This window comes from Metopolophium dirhodum, chromosome 4 (genome assembly GCF_019925205.1).
Source record: "Metopolophium dirhodum isolate CAU chromosome 4, ASM1992520v1, whole genome shotgun sequence".
Taxonomy (NCBI): Eukaryota; Metazoa; Arthropoda; class Insecta; order Hemiptera; family Aphididae; genus Metopolophium; species Metopolophium dirhodum.
Genome location: NC_083563.1, coordinates 850783 through 867290, shown reverse-complemented (window position 1 = coordinate 867290; position 16508 = coordinate 850783). Strand labels below are relative to the sequence as shown.

Here is a 16508-nt window from a genome sequence, read left to right as displayed (position 1 = left end):
AGAAATTACATGGGTGTTTTTTTGTATATGTTTTATAGGTACCTATTCAAAATCTAACCAAATAAGAATTTTTTTATAAATATATGAGTCTCAGTATAGAATGAAAAAAATAGTTTAGTTTAGAAAAGTACCTATATAGATAACATTATACCTACCAATAATATAGATAGTAATTTTTTTTATTAATTTCGTTTTTGTCATGGCTGAAAATATTGATAAGTTTTACTACTTCGCAAAATAATAATAAACATATGAATGCTCGTTAATCTTATTCTTTTACATTTTTTTATCATGATTAACATAATATTGAAACATTTTTCAGTCGACTAGAAACGTATACCATCACGTATCTTAGACCCGTTCTGTTGTATAGGTACCTTGTACCTATGTGGTGCGTACTTGGGGTTTTAACTCGTCACCATTCGCGTGGTTATTGATACCACATTCACATACGTGGGGTAAAATTATAGGCCATTGTTTTTTTTATATCAAAATAGTAAATTACTTATATAGTTATAGTTAATCCTTATAACGAAACAAAGACTATTTTTTAGAAGTGCTGGAGGTGATACATTTTGGGGGAAGCGGGAGTAGAAAATGGAAACTATTCTAAATTATAACTATATTGTCTATATGCTAACTATTTCTAAATTTCCTTTAGTTTCACGTTACAACAGGATGCCTTCTTTTACTGCAGTACTATCGCTGACAAATACAGTCAAATTATATGATTTGGGTTATTTATTGCTGGAAATTAATTCGTTATTTAGTTTTTAGTTTTGAATTTCTTTCAGTCCTACTAAATATTTACTTCTAATATCTGATGTTAAAATCTGACTTTCGTGGTGTTTATTCTTATTCAAATTTTGTATAGAAAGATATAATGGATCTAAAAATGCACGGGACCTTTTATTATGTGCGGATTGTGTTATTAGGAATAATACTAAGTAGTCACGTAGGTATTGATTTTAACCAGCAGTAATATTTTTCTTCAGATTTCAAAATATAAATAACCCTCTTTCACCTTAATTATAATGCGATCCACTATGATTTCCTAGAACCGTATGATATGTACAGTTAAGCTTTGTAATATACTCATACTTCTATAGATACCAAGTATAATTCATTAATGGAGTATGTTGAGTGTGGTCAAGAGTGGGTAGTAAAAAAACACATTGTGGATACCGGATACGCATATTGATTACATTTTAATCGTTTATTTATAACCTTATAATACCGTTTACTGAAAAATAATCATTTCAAGTAAAACATAATATTGTAATAAATTAGCATCATAATATAATATAAATATTATATACCGTAAACAAATAATTTAATAGTACAGCTAAAAACGTAAAATTAAAGCTTATAGGAAACCGTTGTTGCGAAATGTGATATTTGTTCGTCCCCATTTGTATATGCACTCAAATAATATTATTATGTTAATATAATATAATCCCGAGATAGCATATATTACCATTATTATACGATTGAAAGCAATGATGTGGGACGCGCAAAAACTACCAAATATATAGTAATAATAAAAATAATAATAATAATAATAATACAAATAAATATAGGTTTGTGGGCGTTGGGATGACGAGGTCTCGTAGGCACGACCCCTAAAAGCAAAATGATAAACAATAATAATATGTCAGTTTGGTGTCATATTTTATAATTAAACGTTCGCGGGCGCGGGTTGTTGTTGGCCAGTCGGTGCGTTCGAGGCAGCGGTGGTTCCAGCGTTTGTTGACTGGTTCAAGTTCAGTCCCATGGCGTGCACCAGCCAAGTGACGCCCTGCACGGCCGTCTGTCCAAACGCCTGTATGAACGCCTCTTCGCTGGGGTCTACACCTTCTTCACCCTCTTCCTCGCCCTCTTCTTCTTCTTCACCCGATTCCGTACTGTTGCTGGACTGCTCTTCCGGTACATCGACTACTCTATATGGTACAAACAAAACGGGAAAAACCGTGAAAAATATGGAAAAAACCAAACACTACGTTGATTGTTAAATTTTGCAGACACTTTGCAAGTACGTGGCTCAAGTAAATAAATACCATGAAACGGAGACGTCACAGTATTATTTCACGAGCAGCATTTCAAGGTATTTTATAAATAAAACCCTATCTGGTTATTGCAATCTCGGGCAACAAAAGACGACCATAATCGTTTTAGGCACCCGAGAATATTGTTATAACTGGTGGACTTAAAATTTAATTTTTGGACGGGTATGAATTACATTTTAAAAAACGTTATAATTTGTTGTAGCGTCATTGAGGAATTATCGTGGGTTATACTAATATTATAACGGCTTGAAGATTACTGAGAGGTAATTAACTAAAAATAAATTGTTTAACTGAAAGCTAATATTACTCAACGAATTTGTATAAAAATATTTCATTAAGAGGAGGATGTCAGCGCACTATTGGTTTTCGCTCTTTGACCCACGCGCAACATAGACAAAACGCATTTGCGCAGAATCGTTTTTTCTATGTTTTTAAGTAATTTTAGAGTAAAATACCCATTACTAAAAAGATAGAGAATAATATTTTAGAGAGAATGACATATCGATTTGATATTTTATCGTTATTTGACTTTCAAAATAAACAAAAAATGTTGTAAATTTAAATGATGTTTAAATTGTTTTGAAACAATATTTAGAGAAATTGATATGTCATTCCCTCAAAAATATTATTTTCTATCTTTTTTGTAATGGGTGATTTTACTCTAAGATTACTTAAAAACATAGAAAAAACGATTCTGCAAAAATGCATTTTGTCTATGTTGCGCGTGGGCCAGAGAGAGAAAACAAATAGTGCGCTGTCATCCTTTTAAGAGGTCTACATAAACCTAATCGTTATCGTAGAAATTGTTTTGATATTATAACGGTTTTAATTAAATGCTATCAAATCTTAAACTAGGAGAATACATTTCCCATATATTACAATTTTATGATAAAGATTAACATTCTGTTAATATTGAACTGGATATACGTATACGTGTTACATAAATAATTAATAATCAATCAAATATAAAAGAATAATTTTAGTTAAAAATATTAAATTATATACTGGTCGGTTGTGTGTGAGTATACAAACAATATGAGACATCCTATTATATAGGTATTAGGTAATTATTATAAATATTCACTGAACAACTCTTCAATTACAATACCTAATGATTTCATATTTTATACCTATACCTACTGATAATTTTGTTCAGAGAAAGTCTGTGCACAAAACAGTGAGTACCTAAACCTCAGTAACAAAATATGAGTTGATTTATGGTTACTTTATTATATGATGTATAAATTGTAATGGTAATAAATATACGGTATTTTAAGTGCATTTTAAGGACAATTCCAATGTATGATTTCAATCACTTGATTAAAAGAATCCAAAAAATAACGTCCTACCTCGTTGAATGGTAGTAAATCTACGGTGGCTATATGTAATAGGAACTATTACTTTGTTCTATAGTGTTCTATAGTGTCATAGTGATATCGATATGATACATCGAATCGATACTAATCACGTACCTACCTACCTATTTAACTACATGTCTCGTATCATTCTATTAACACATCCTTTTCTCGTACAACCCATCTTCTAGTCACGTTCCTGTAGACTTTCAATCTTCAGCAGGCACGTGGCGTTTGACACATTTAATATAAATACCAGTTCTTGCCTACGGTATGACAGAATTAGATGTCTATTCTCCCAGATCGAGCGCATATGCACTCGGCATATTATTATGTTACTCGTGGTCCAACAATCATATCGCCACTTATCTGTGTCCATTCCCAGTTATATTATACTAGAATTAACGTTTTATATTAATTATAATTACTTTTTTTTAAAAGAATAAAAATCTTTTTATTTTGTCACTGACAATATTCCATGTGTCAAGTGTTTGTTACATCGAGCGACGACAGCAAAAAGTCGTGAATTGTCATTAAAAATTAATTTATATTAAACACGTAGCAGTGAGTAAAGGGCAGTTTATTAATTATTTGAAAATAACTCTTAAGCATTAATCGTCAGTATCTTATTCATAGTAAATAATATAAATATATTTTTTTTTATTTTATAGCTAAGTAGGTATAGGAATATTAATTTATAACATAATTATATATTTGTACGTTTTTTTAAAACAGTATTACTATTTATAGGTAGATATTATCACTGATGGGTAGCTCCTTCCATAAAAAGTTTTACTTTTATAATATAAAGGTATTGTTCTTAACATAATATACTTTAAATATGTCATATGAAAATAAAAATTTAAAAGCCTGCGGTTGTGACAGAAAAATATATTAGTTAGGTGTATTTAAATTGTACTTTATTTAAAACTGTATATTATAAGTTAAAAGTTGTAATTTTTGAATAAGGTAAATATGATGTATAAGTTTTTATTTATTTACAATAAATTATTCGAAAAATATGTTAAGTGGGTACCTATGGTAATTATTATTAATTCAAGGAACTCATTTTATAGGTTCATAAAATAAATCAAAAGTAATTATTGTGAGAGTATTCATACTTAGGTAATAGGTATACAGTTATACTAATATTTCTTATAATTGCATTAGTAGGTATTTTAGTATTTTAGGTATTTTAGGTATTTTAGGTATTTGTGTCGAATATTATTTATTTAATTTCAAAAACTATGCAATTATAAGTAGGCATCTCAATTATTTTTAATGTGAGTTGTACTAAAAAAAAAATTATAATAAGTTATAACTGATTTTTAACAGCCGTGATCAAAAATGTATATTGTATACCTATTTTTAAACTCAAAACTTATTTGATCGATATAATATCTTTGACCAAACAATTTTAATTCACTTTCGCATTTTTTATAAATTGAGAAAAAAAAATGAACTTATGACGTGTTGAAGTTTTATTGGCATAATATAATATATACTTACGTAGAGTTGAAGATTAATCGATTTTGGTCCATTTTAAAGCATCCCATGGGAATGGAGTTCTGCACTTCATTTAATAAGGTAGCTTCTAACTTTAGACAACCGTCAAAGTCTTTTGGTGTAGACGAGTTGCCCACGAATCGAGCGCACAGTTGACCGAATCCGACCAGCACGTCCATGCACACGGGTTCTGGGTTATTTCCTGTGACATACAAATCGAGATGTAACGTTCTGAAGGTGGGTATACATATGCGATCAATTAGTACATAGGCCATTGATGTTTGTTGAAATAATCGGATGTCGAAAAAAATTGTATTATATTTATATATCATAACATGTTAAACGTATTATAAAAATAACTTTTTTTGAAAATTGTTTTTGTGAGTTTGTGTGTACTATGATGGTCGAAAAATGCCGCGAAAATGCGTGATTTTAAAAAAACTACCATCACCACAATACAAAAACAAGACTGGCTTTAATTAATGAATGAATGGCAACTGATGAATAAAAACAAAGGTATAAAATAACTTAAATAAAAATGAAAGTTGATAGTGTACTAGGAACTAGATCGAACAATTTCTTCAGAAGCACCTATAAGGTTTCGGTCAATTACATTTCTATTGTTGGCATGAAATATGTTCATTTTCACGGTTGATTAGTCTTGGAGAAAATATATCTTAAATACTTTAGATACCTAGCACTACTTTTTTCATGTTATAAATTGTATTCTAATATAATAAATACATTTACTGTGCATATTATATATCAATGATTATGACTTTTCATACATCAATAATTTAATCATCATACAATTATTAAAACAACCCATTGAATTGTATTGATAAACCAAGATTTAATTTTTATATCTATAATAAAGCACTTAATCTTAAGAATTCAAAGATTAATATTTTGCATTAAAATTTTAAATGATAAAATCAGTTTAAGTATTGTACAAACTACAAATACCTACAGCTGGTTGATTTTATTTTTAATTAAAAATTTAATTAGTAACTCGTAAGCTTTGAACGTTGTTGATGTTTTAAAATTATTTATGTATATAATATACAGAGTAAAGGTAGGTACTTATATTATACTATATGTCTATATGGTAATATTTTATTAAACAAGAAAATCATCAAGAAAATTAATTGAATCTTAAACGCATGCATTATATATATAATCATGAATATTACGCGAATTCGAAATGTACCTACTATTTACTAGTAAACTAAAATAATTGGTATAGGTGCCATCATGCTAGTGCAAATATTAATTTGTATATAATATAAGCTAATGTCCCTTAAATGGTGGCAGTGGGGAAGGGTTTAGAGTTTGAAAAAATAATTATTTCGGCTGGTAGGAGGGGAGGTGGTTAGGTTAAGTTTATGAGTAAAATGTTAAAACTACAAATTCAATTGGTTATCTATTTTATTTATAGATACCTAACGCAGATTGGAAAACAACTTAGGATCATATTAAATAATAAAATATACTTCATTCGTTACAATTATATATTTCAAATTTCTAAGCAAATTGTACAAGTACTTAAACAACTACCACCTGCGTATGGTGAGGGGGAGAATAACTCTAATTTTTAAGGGATCATAACTCCTTATTTTATGTATTTTAAATGATGAATTAATTTTATAATTATTATTAGATGTTCAACTGGCAATAATATCCATCCAACAAATACAAAATAAATGGCTTAAATGCATACAAATTGCATTTGAAAGTGTAAAAATATTGATACCAAACTGTTTTCTTTAAATTATAACGGACCGTTACTAAAGTACTTACCGCTATTTCCTGATTTTATTATATACGAGTATCTTATAAATCGTTGCAAATCTAATCTAACCGGATATTATTTCGTGAAAATTGACATATTTTAAAAAACACGTAAATAAAAAAAAGTCATAAATATTAATCAACTATTAGATATACCTAGTAAAGAACGTACCTATTAAAAACTATTTTCATGGTGCATTAATATTACCTCTATTTCATTAAAGTAACATTTTCCAAAATTAAAATTAAAAACTATATTATTGTTATCCGATTGAAACGAAAATCATATTGTAGTATTTTACACGATGCACCTATAATGTAGTACACCTATACAATACTTAATATTTAGATACTTAAGTAATTAATAAGTTTAGTTTCAAATCTGTAGTCGAGAAATTATATTTTTTTTTGTTAGTCGATATGTGTGCAAGAATGTCAATTGTTTGTTGGATATAACTAAGTTATAGCTTGTAACATACTAATTATTAATAACAATATTGTAAGATTTATAGCACGTAAATATTAGAAAACATTGTGTAAATTTGTATATCACAATATAAATGTTTAAAATATCAATTATAATTTATAATATAAGGTAACTAACTAGAGTATTGCGATGGTTTGCAAGTTTATACAAGAGTAAATTCATTTTAGTTTGTCCACATTAGTATAAATAATAATGTTTAGTAATAATTTTAAAAATATATTTAGTTGCAGAAGTTAATATTGTTAAGAACATGTATTGTTATTTTCATCTTCAACTTAAATATTTTTACTTAACGCATGCGTGAACTTGTAATCTAATAAATTATTTACAGAATAAAATTGTTTCTTTATACTTTAAAAAACACATCTTAATAACTTTGTCCGTATGTTTTTTTTTTCTGCAAATGTATTTAAAATAATAAAATTTCATTATAAATCACTCGTCCTATTTTTTTTTCTGTGCATGACAGAGTAAATTTTTTCGCAGGATATTGGTGATAATGTTATAGCAACTTTAAATAAAATATAACGATTTGGATATTCACTATTTAAAATATAACTTGTGCACAATTTTTAACTGCCAACATTTTATTGCACAATGCATTTTCATTTATTAATAATAATAATTCATGGACTATGTAAGAAATGAATTATTTATACAAGCATATTGTATTACATACATCTTCATTGAAAATTATATCACCTTAAAATAGTCAATAAAATATGATGTACCTACTTCATATTCACTGATGGTCATCGAACACATTTATTTTTGGTCATAATTATTTTTGTTTTATTTAGTAGACCCAAGTCTTAAAAATATTTTTTCCGCTCAAAGATACAATAAAAACCCGAGAGGGTTAACCACAAGTATCGGGGGGGGGGGGGGGGGTGTTAACCACCCACTGTGATTTGTGCTTATTAAAAGCCGATTTACTAAGTGTACTAGGAATAATGAACTTTTTCGATTATTATAGGTGCACGAACATTTCCAACTCTCTCTCTTTAAAAAAAATCATATTGTATTGATGAAATGTAAATTGTGCTCTTTTAATAACTATTCTAAACATAAATGATAATTATTGTAAAACGTAATCACAGGTAAGATTAATAATCTAAGGAGTTTTTGATGTCGATTATGTACCGCGTAAAGACGTATCTATGAATACTACTATCAGTCAATAGTTTCTTACGTAATATAGATGAAAAAAATCCGATTTCTGTTTATTTACCGTTGGATTAAAAAGTAATTTAAATAACCGTAGTCGTTGTAATTCTCATTGTACAAATACAACCGTCGTCGATTTCGATTTCACGTTATGCCATTGTCAATGTCACGACGGTGTGTATAGGGATTTCAACTATAGTATATTATAATAATGTCGTAGTCTACACATCTCTTCTGTGATAGTAAACGGTACGCACCTCCTACGTATGATTTCTGACATGCAGCCTACGCGGGAAAAGTGACTGTACGTCATCGTCACGCCTAACACAAGGCACAATAATACGCATAACATTGTCATAAAACACAGTAATTTTTTGTCGCTCGTCGGATTGTTGCCGAATCCAACGCGCGGCGGCGCGTGTCCGGGAAATCGTCGGGATACAATCGAACGATGGAAATAATGATTATATACGATTTTTTTGTACGACGGGTCACGCTACCGGTTAGGAGGTTATAATAATATTATAACAATACGTAACGGAAGGACGTGATGCGATTGTACATCGACGATTTTATGATAATATATTATTATATTAGATGGACATGATATTATAGGCTTACCCTTGATGACACCGTTCTGGACGTTGCCTTTTCCGTAAGTCACGTTCACGGCTATCGACTCGATGTCCGGCACGTACTTGAACTTGACACAGCCTGTGCAGAGAAAAAAAAGAAACGCACACAACGACCGTGGTCTTAAAAACAATGATAATAAATCGGATAAACTGTGGTCGCGTGAAAGACGTCGTCGACGATATAGTGTCGTTATATTATAATAATTATATAATGCAGTCATAGCATTATGCACGGTGCACAACATTATGCAGTGCACTATATAATAATATTATAATGATTGTCGACGCGATAAAAATATCAGCAAACTGCATCGTTGTTACTCACCCGGAGACGTGGTCAAGTCCAGGAACGGCAGACTCATCCTCAGGCAGCACACGCACGACTTGAGCTCCGGGCTTTGGCACTCGCACCGTTTTTCCGGCACTTGTTTCGCCTCGGCTTTTAGCCCGCTCCTCTGCTGGATGACGCCTTCCAGTCCGGTCCACAGCAGGTCTGGAATGGGTAGCCCAAAAACAAAACGAAAACAAAAACCACCGAAGACGACATATTTAATATTATTATTCGTGGTGCGATTCTCTCTCTCTCTCTCTCTCTCTCTGTCTGCACAAAGTCTCGTCGCATAAACGCGCGACATTTTGTTTTCGCCTCGCGCTCACTCACCCGTAACGGTAGACGACGGCGGTACGTTGGCGCCCGAACACGCTGCGACGGTGCACGCCATCGCGGCCAAAGCGCACCACCACGTACTAGCTGGACGACGACGGTGTTCCATCACGACTCGTGCGTATACGACGTTTGGTATGACTACGTTATATGCACACGACGACGGTACGGTGACGATTATATGATGTGAATACACCAACAACGAGCACAACAATAACAACAACAACAACAATAATAATAACAACAACAACGATACAAAAAAAACACGTCCAACACGCAGTCGATCCCGTTCTGTCTGCGGCGGCGGTCGCTAAACGATACTATACCCGCAGCGGGTCAACGGGTCACCCACTATTTCTTCCCCCCACCGGTTTACCACTTTCTTTTCAGGTAGGTATGAGACGACCGCGACGGCGGCGACAGGTCTTCCGTGCACGCGACGCGGCGGTTGCAGCGGCGGCGGCGACGATAACAACAATGGACGTACGCAGTATTACACTCGTCCGGAGCGAGTGCATCGACCAAAAATTTCGCTTTCTCGCGGACGCCCGCGCGGCTACGCCCGCCTCGCTTTCTACGTACCCGGGCCAGAGGTATAATACTCGCAGTGTACACCACCTCGACTTTCCCCGTGTACTTGAATGGTTTATTAACATTATAATATATGTATTATGTATAGGTATATTTACATATTATATAGCCATGACAAGATCTGTAGTATACGCCTGTTACAATGACGTTAGGTATCTATAATAATATATTACAGCCACAGGCGCAGTGGGGTACACATTTCAATGGGAGGGGTTATATAAAAAAAATCATACGTATATGTATTATGTATATATGTATCAAAACATTTTTAAAATTGTATTTATTTTTATGAGTCTATATGACTATAATATACACATAGTATCATAATACCAGGTGGGGAGGGGGGGGGTTCGAACTGCATACGTGTGCACATACTTTGGTAGCAGCTACGGTAATACTATGCTGCAGCTGATAACTCATTGTATTCCCCAAAAATATAAATTACCATAAATATAAATTCTCATACACATTTGCTTCAAAAATATATACGATTACCATGTTATATTGTTATTAATTATTATTTTTTTTATTATTGTACTGTTCCTTATTAGAAAACATTTGGTTTTCAACATTTTGAGAAATAAAAACAATATTTTATTAAGACTAAGCGTGTTTATTGAAAAGGATATGTATAATTTCATGATTTTTGTCACATAATTAAGACGTAAATATCAATCGTTCCTACATACTTCTTATTTTTCTAAAAGTTTTAATTTTGGGAATTTCGTCATATATGTCATCTTAAAAAAAATGTCTACCCATAGCCCTCATAGTACGACTATGATAATAGTAATCAACTAAGTTATCAATTAATTTTTATGACATTGCGTTTACACCGCTTATACGTATAATATGTTTATAAGTAATAATACTCGTGTGGCGGGTGGGTGGAGGACTCAGCACTCCAAAAATATACAGAGTTCTCAAAATTAAAATAACAATAATTATGTTTTTAATTGGGTAATTTTGAGTACGAAGATTTTATCCCCCACCCCTCTTAAAATTCAATCTAAAATCCATCCATGTAGCACGATAACCTAAACGCTACGGTACAAACGTTATTTACACATTACGATACCACTGGCACGGTATAGACTTGAACGCTTGTGTAGCGGCTCATTGCCACGCCGTGATAACTCGGTCGCTCAGTTTTTTATTTAATTAGATCGCAAATAAAGACGATGCGTCCGCGTCTATCCCTTTATTATTATATTATGTGGTATGTCGGTTACTCTATGGATAATATTTCGTGCGCGCGTGTCGTCATGTGGTAAGATGGACGGGAGGCGACGAATAGTCGGCGTAGGAAATAGATAGAAATATATATCGGCTACCGGTTGTCCGTAAAACAGTATTTGCCGTGTTTTGGGCATCGCGGAATTTTTTTCTTTCGTTTATATCATCATCCCGAAAGGGTCGAGCCGCCATGAGCTTGCCGGCGTCACGTAAAACGGTCACCGCGGTGCCGCCGTTGAGGTCGCTTGTATAGGCAGTGTGTGATACGCGCGCGAAAGGAAAATCGTCCCGGAACGAGAGTGGGTTTTTTAGTGGGGAACACTATCTCGTCTCAGCGCTGACACACATACCTGACCCGGTTGTTAGCCCGGAACAAGAACGGCGGCCGTGGTAATTCCACCGGACCCGTCACAGTTTAGTTCCTACCACGAGAGACGAGTTCAAGGCGGTTTTTCATCCAGCGTGTACCTTACTAGACGTGTTTCTTCGCCGGAATACAGTACCAAAGGTACGTGTTTTTTTTTTTATTCTTTTTATTATTATTATTATTTATTATTATTACTATTAGAATATTTATTTATTTTTTATTTATATTTTGACTTCGCGAGTAACTTCGGGCTTTACGCCTCCAGGAAACCAGCGGGTTTTCTCAAAAAGAGAGTGAGCGACCACCGGCGAGAGTGGGCTTTAGAAAGTTCAACGTGATTCATAATTTTACGGGAGTGCCTTTTAAATAATCTTGGGTTTCTTTTTTGTGTTTATTTTTTTTTGAAAAGAAAACCGAGGGTCTCGATATATTTTAGATATTTTATGTTTGTGAACACTGAACGTCTATTGACGTGACAGAGAACGATGTAAAGTTACTGAATAGAGTTATTGTAAGTTTTTTGACATTATACACATTTTAAATAAAATAACGTTAGATAAAGTAATCAGTCAATGCTTTCAAGAAGACAGGACGACTATGTTAGTTTAAAAGAAAATAACACTTTTACATTTTGAAATAATGCATCATATTCTAACGCACCAATATATAGTAGCTATAGGTAACAGATCGTGTATTTAATTTGATTTTTAAATCTTATAGAGCGGATTCTGTTCGAATGTATTGGATACTGAACTAACTTAATATCTAATACATTCTTAGTAAGTATCTATGCAATAATATTGAAGTTAAAATATTTGTTTACTACTGTCTTAAATCTATAAAAGATAACACTTACTTAACAATATAAAGAACAAATAAAGATATATCTCTAGTATAGATATTGACGAATGCAAATAATTATGCTTTGTTTAAAAGTTTTAAGTTTCAATTTTATTCTTGACTTAATTTATCTATTTAGCTTTAAATATATCAACACTTATTAATACCTTTTAGAACTATAAATAGGATTTCCATATTTTTTAATATTACATTCTATATAACTAAAAAACTATTATCTATAAAGTTTGGTTGTATTTTTAACTTTTTAATTTAACACAGACATTTTAATATCTATTTGTATTTATTAAACAAACAGTAAGCCTCGCTTATTAATAGTTTATTGTTTTTATTCAATTTATAGGATAAACGGACATAAATAAAATAATTTTGTATCTTTTTGTACCTATTGATAATAATTTAAAACTTAAATGGTTATTATTTAATATTCATTATAGTATTGAAAAAAAAGTTGTTTTATAAATGGTGGTCACAAATCATAGACCTATTAACTAGTTATGGCACTAACAAAATCTAAGACCGTGAACAAAATCATAAAGGGTTTTTCGATCATTACCAGCGAATGATAAAGTTATCTGAGAAGTTATAAAATAACAGAAAAATGATTCTTATTTTAATGTACAGTTGGAAAAATCGAATTCAATAAAATGCATGCTTTATTATATCATTAATTATGAAATTATACAATTTCCGTTTTTTTATATAAGAATAAATGTTATCTGTTTTTTGAATGACATATATTTTTAAATTCAATTTAGTATAAAATGTAAATCCATAACTAATTAATTTTCCTCTACAAAATACATATTTTCTAAAATATTGTTCTATGCAAATTTCTCCGTTGAGTGTAAAACTAATCTATATACAATGGTATTGAAATTACACGCATAGTTAAATGATTATTGATAATAATGACTATTATTAAAATGTATTTTTACGGTTTAATACTGAGGTGAAAAACTCGTTCTGGGTGACGGAAAGAGAATTTCTCTTTTTAAGGACAAGGTCAGTTCGGAATTCTGATGATACACGTGAACCTTTCACCATTTTCTAACCGACTGTTATTATTTAGTCAAAAGAAAGTTAGACATTTGGATTTTACACCTATGCGTTACACGATATACTAACCTTTTTTGTTTTGTTACAGTTTTTTTTAAATTGGTCAGCGATTTATATAAAAATGCGACTATCAGTCGTATTCGAATTGCTGTTGATCTTTTTGATCATAGCTTTCGCGGCCTACGGTAGAGTAGGTAAGTTTCGGACATCATAAATTTATTCTTTATAACGTATTATGAATTTGTTTATTTATTTTTTAGTTCCGGAAAATAAAGATGTGTGGAATACTGGACTGAATAACGTTAAAGATCATTTGAGAGCAATGGGTCGAGCTAGACAAGCTACTCCTCAAGCAGCTCCTCCCAACCGATACTGCGCTTGTTCCAATCTTATGTGTAATTGTTGCAGAGATTTTTCATTGCCAGTAGTTCCCATTAAAGGACCAGGTAAAGAGATTTAAAAATAAGTAATTCAGACAGTTAACCTTAGTGTCATATCAAAACTATGGAATAGTTACTTAGTATCAGACAACACGGTCCTGAGCGCGTCTTAATTTTTTTTTGTTTGAATAAGAATAATTTATTTGATTACATTTTATTAATACCAATACTAAGTGTTATTTATTATACTATAAATTAACTTTTTTTTACGCCACTATTAAAACATATTAATTTTTACATACGAGTTAAATACTTTTTTATTGTTTTGGAATTCAAATAAAACACAAAAATATTATATTTTGACATTTTTGTGATTGTATCATATTGACTAAAAGATAGCATGACCAAATTGAGCGTGGAAAATTCATATAATAGTTTATAGCACGGGGTAAATATTTACCCCACGCGCGTTATCAAATGTTAACAAAACTAAAATGTTACGAAATATGATTTTAAACTGTTCATATATTTAATAGAAAATTATAAATCGGATAATCACAAATAAAATATGATGAGCACACATTTGGAAATTGTGATAAGTAAATATTATATTAATCACACATAAAATGTATCATATAAATGTTTATTTTATTCTTTCATATTTCAATATAAATCCAAATTGAAGATAAACTCTACGAAAACCATAATATCATACTGTATGAAAAAATACGTATTGTATTCTAAACTAAATGCGTCATTCTATGTTTACGTAATAGGTTGCGCATCGTTGAAATATTTGAAAGGTGATCAGATGATGGTGACGATGAGCTTTGGGGACAAGGTCTTACGCAACACGACCATATCCGGGAAGAAACCAAAACCCGTGTGTATGTCTCTCCCCGGTGGTATATCAAAATTCTGCGGTCGAGTGTATGGTATCTCGAGGGACGGGGATCAGTTCAAAGCGTGTTTGGGGCTTGAGCTTAGAGCTCTGGACGACGTCGAAGCCGCATTGAGGGTGTCGTGTTTCCGATTTGGGCCACAAGGAATGAAAGTGGAACCAGCCCAACCACTGCCAGCGTCGCAGACATTACAAGGGGAGGACGAAGACGATGAGGACGACGATGACGACGACGACGACGACGATTACGGTCTTGGAGGTGGCGATGACGAGGAAGAGGAAGACGACGACGCGGTGGACGAGGACGCGGAAAACGACGTGGAATCGACCGGCGATTACACTGGTTTCAGTGCGCTGAGCACCGATTTCCTGGACAGCCTGTTCGGTGGCGGTGGCGCCGAGGAAGACGAAGCGGAGACCAGCGTCAAGCCGACGGCGAAACCCGTCGCGGTTGCGGTAAAATCAAAAATAACCACACCGCAACAGCTGACAAGCCAACAGGTGACAAGCGAGAAACAAACGAGCGCCGAATCGGTGACGTCCACCTCGTACACGGTGAGCGTCGTCCAAGAACCGGTGTCGTCGTCTTCCGAAGTCGTCGCTGAAGCGAGACCGACTGCCGTCACGCAGCTTGACGACAATCCGACCGACCGCGTAGAGACCGTACCCTCGCCGGTGACGAACAAGAACAAGGACTACGAGGACGACGACGACGAGGACGAGGACGAGGACGACGGTGACATCGTGTCGGACATCATCGAGACGGCCGCGAGCGCCGTGGGCATGTCGGATTCCGACAAGAACTCGACGGTGGCCACGACGAAATCCACCGACAGACTAGCGACCACCGAGGTGGCTGCAGTGTCGGCGGCCGCGGCCACGACGGTCGGCAGCGTGCCGGCGGCAAAGGACTACGACGACGACGACGACGATGACGACGACGAAGACAGCTACAGCAGGCGTTTCAAGCAGCACATGCACATGCCCGTGGCCATCGTGCCCAACGACAGGCGGGGCAGGACCCATAGGAGGATGAGGCTGTCCTCGTCGGACGACGACGAGTCGACGATACATTTCATGAAGAAAGTGTAGAGACCGCTGCTCACGAATGGCGTGAATTTCACACGTTTCATTTCCCGTTAAGTTGTACATAATATTATAATATATACTACATAACTTATTATTTAATTTATTAATTTATTATTCGATGAAATCATTTCGTGAAAAAAATATAATATATAACATAATTTATATGTTTATTTGCGTTCCGAGTGTTGTACGTCGGTATTATACATAATATTATATTTGTGCTTTTTTTTTTTTTTTGGATTATTATTTCCTGTAACTCGTGATATCGCATTGCGTTTTCGATGTTATGAGTATGACTAATGAAACCAAATAAATTGCAAAAAAATATACAATAATTATTGTCGTGATGTTTTTGT

At 33.1% G+C, this 16508-nt stretch overlaps 2 protein-coding genes across 3 annotated transcripts; one reads left to right on the top strand and one right to left on the bottom strand.

The window, feature by feature from the left end:
- Positions 1-1197: 1197 nt before the first annotated feature.
- Positions 1198-10156, bottom strand: LOC132943310 (uncharacterized). The gene is made up of 5 exons (XM_061012247.1): positions 9669-10156; positions 9333-9500; positions 8994-9086; positions 4931-5129; positions 1198-1940 (listed from the first exon to the last, which is right to left on the bottom strand). The coding sequence occupies exons 1-5, from the start codon at positions 9778-9780 to the stop codon at positions 1679-1681; spliced, it is 834 nt and encodes a 277-aa protein (XP_060868230.1). The 5' UTR covers positions 9781-10156; the 3' UTR covers positions 1198-1678.
- Positions 10157-11851: 1695 nt separating this feature from the next.
- LOC132943152 (PHD finger protein 14-like) lies at positions 11852-16487 on the top strand. 2 transcript variants are annotated; one of them, XM_061011995.1, is made up of 4 exons: positions 11852-12006; positions 13871-13976; positions 14043-14228; positions 14939-16487. In XM_061011995.1, the coding sequence occupies exons 2-4, from the start codon at positions 13904-13906 to the stop codon at positions 16153-16155; spliced, it is 1476 nt and encodes a 491-aa protein (XP_060867978.1). In that variant the 5' UTR covers positions 11852-12006; positions 13871-13903; the 3' UTR covers positions 16156-16487. The 2 variants fall into 2 exon arrangements, with proteins under 2 accessions (XP_060867978.1, XP_060867979.1); XM_061011996.1 differs by lacking the exon at positions 11852-12006 and adding an exon at positions 12354-12376.
- The last annotated feature ends 21 nt before the right edge of the window (positions 16488-16508 follow it).

What these genes read in the sequence shown, in the direction of transcription:
- LOC132943310 (XM_061012247.1), bottom strand. Translation starts at nt 9,780, where the DNA reads ATGGAACACCGTCGTCGTCCAGCTAGTACGTGGTGGTGCGCTTTGGCC. An exon ending in GGACTTGACCACGTCTCCGG is followed by an intron (nt 9,087 to 9,332) that starts GTGAGTAACAAC and finishes TTCTCTGCACAG; the next exon opens with GCTGTGTCAAGTTCAAGTAC. An exon ending in CGATTAATCTTCAACTCTAC is followed by an intron (nt 1,941 to 4,930) that starts GTAAGTATATAT and finishes TGTACCATATAG; the next exon opens with AGTAGTCGATGTACCGGAAG.
- LOC132943152 (XM_061011995.1), top strand. Translation starts at nt 13,904, where the DNA reads ATGCGACTATCAGTCGTATTCGAATTGCTGTTGATCTTTTTGATCATA. An exon ending in CGCGGCCTACGGTAGAGTAG is followed by an intron (nt 13,977 to 14,042) that starts GTAAGTTTCGGA and finishes TTTATTTTTTAG; the next exon opens with TTCCGGAAAATAAAGATGTG. An exon ending in AGTTCCCATTAAAGGACCAG is followed by an intron (nt 14,229 to 14,938) that starts GTAAAGAGATTT and finishes TTTACGTAATAG; the next exon opens with GTTGCGCATCGTTGAAATAT.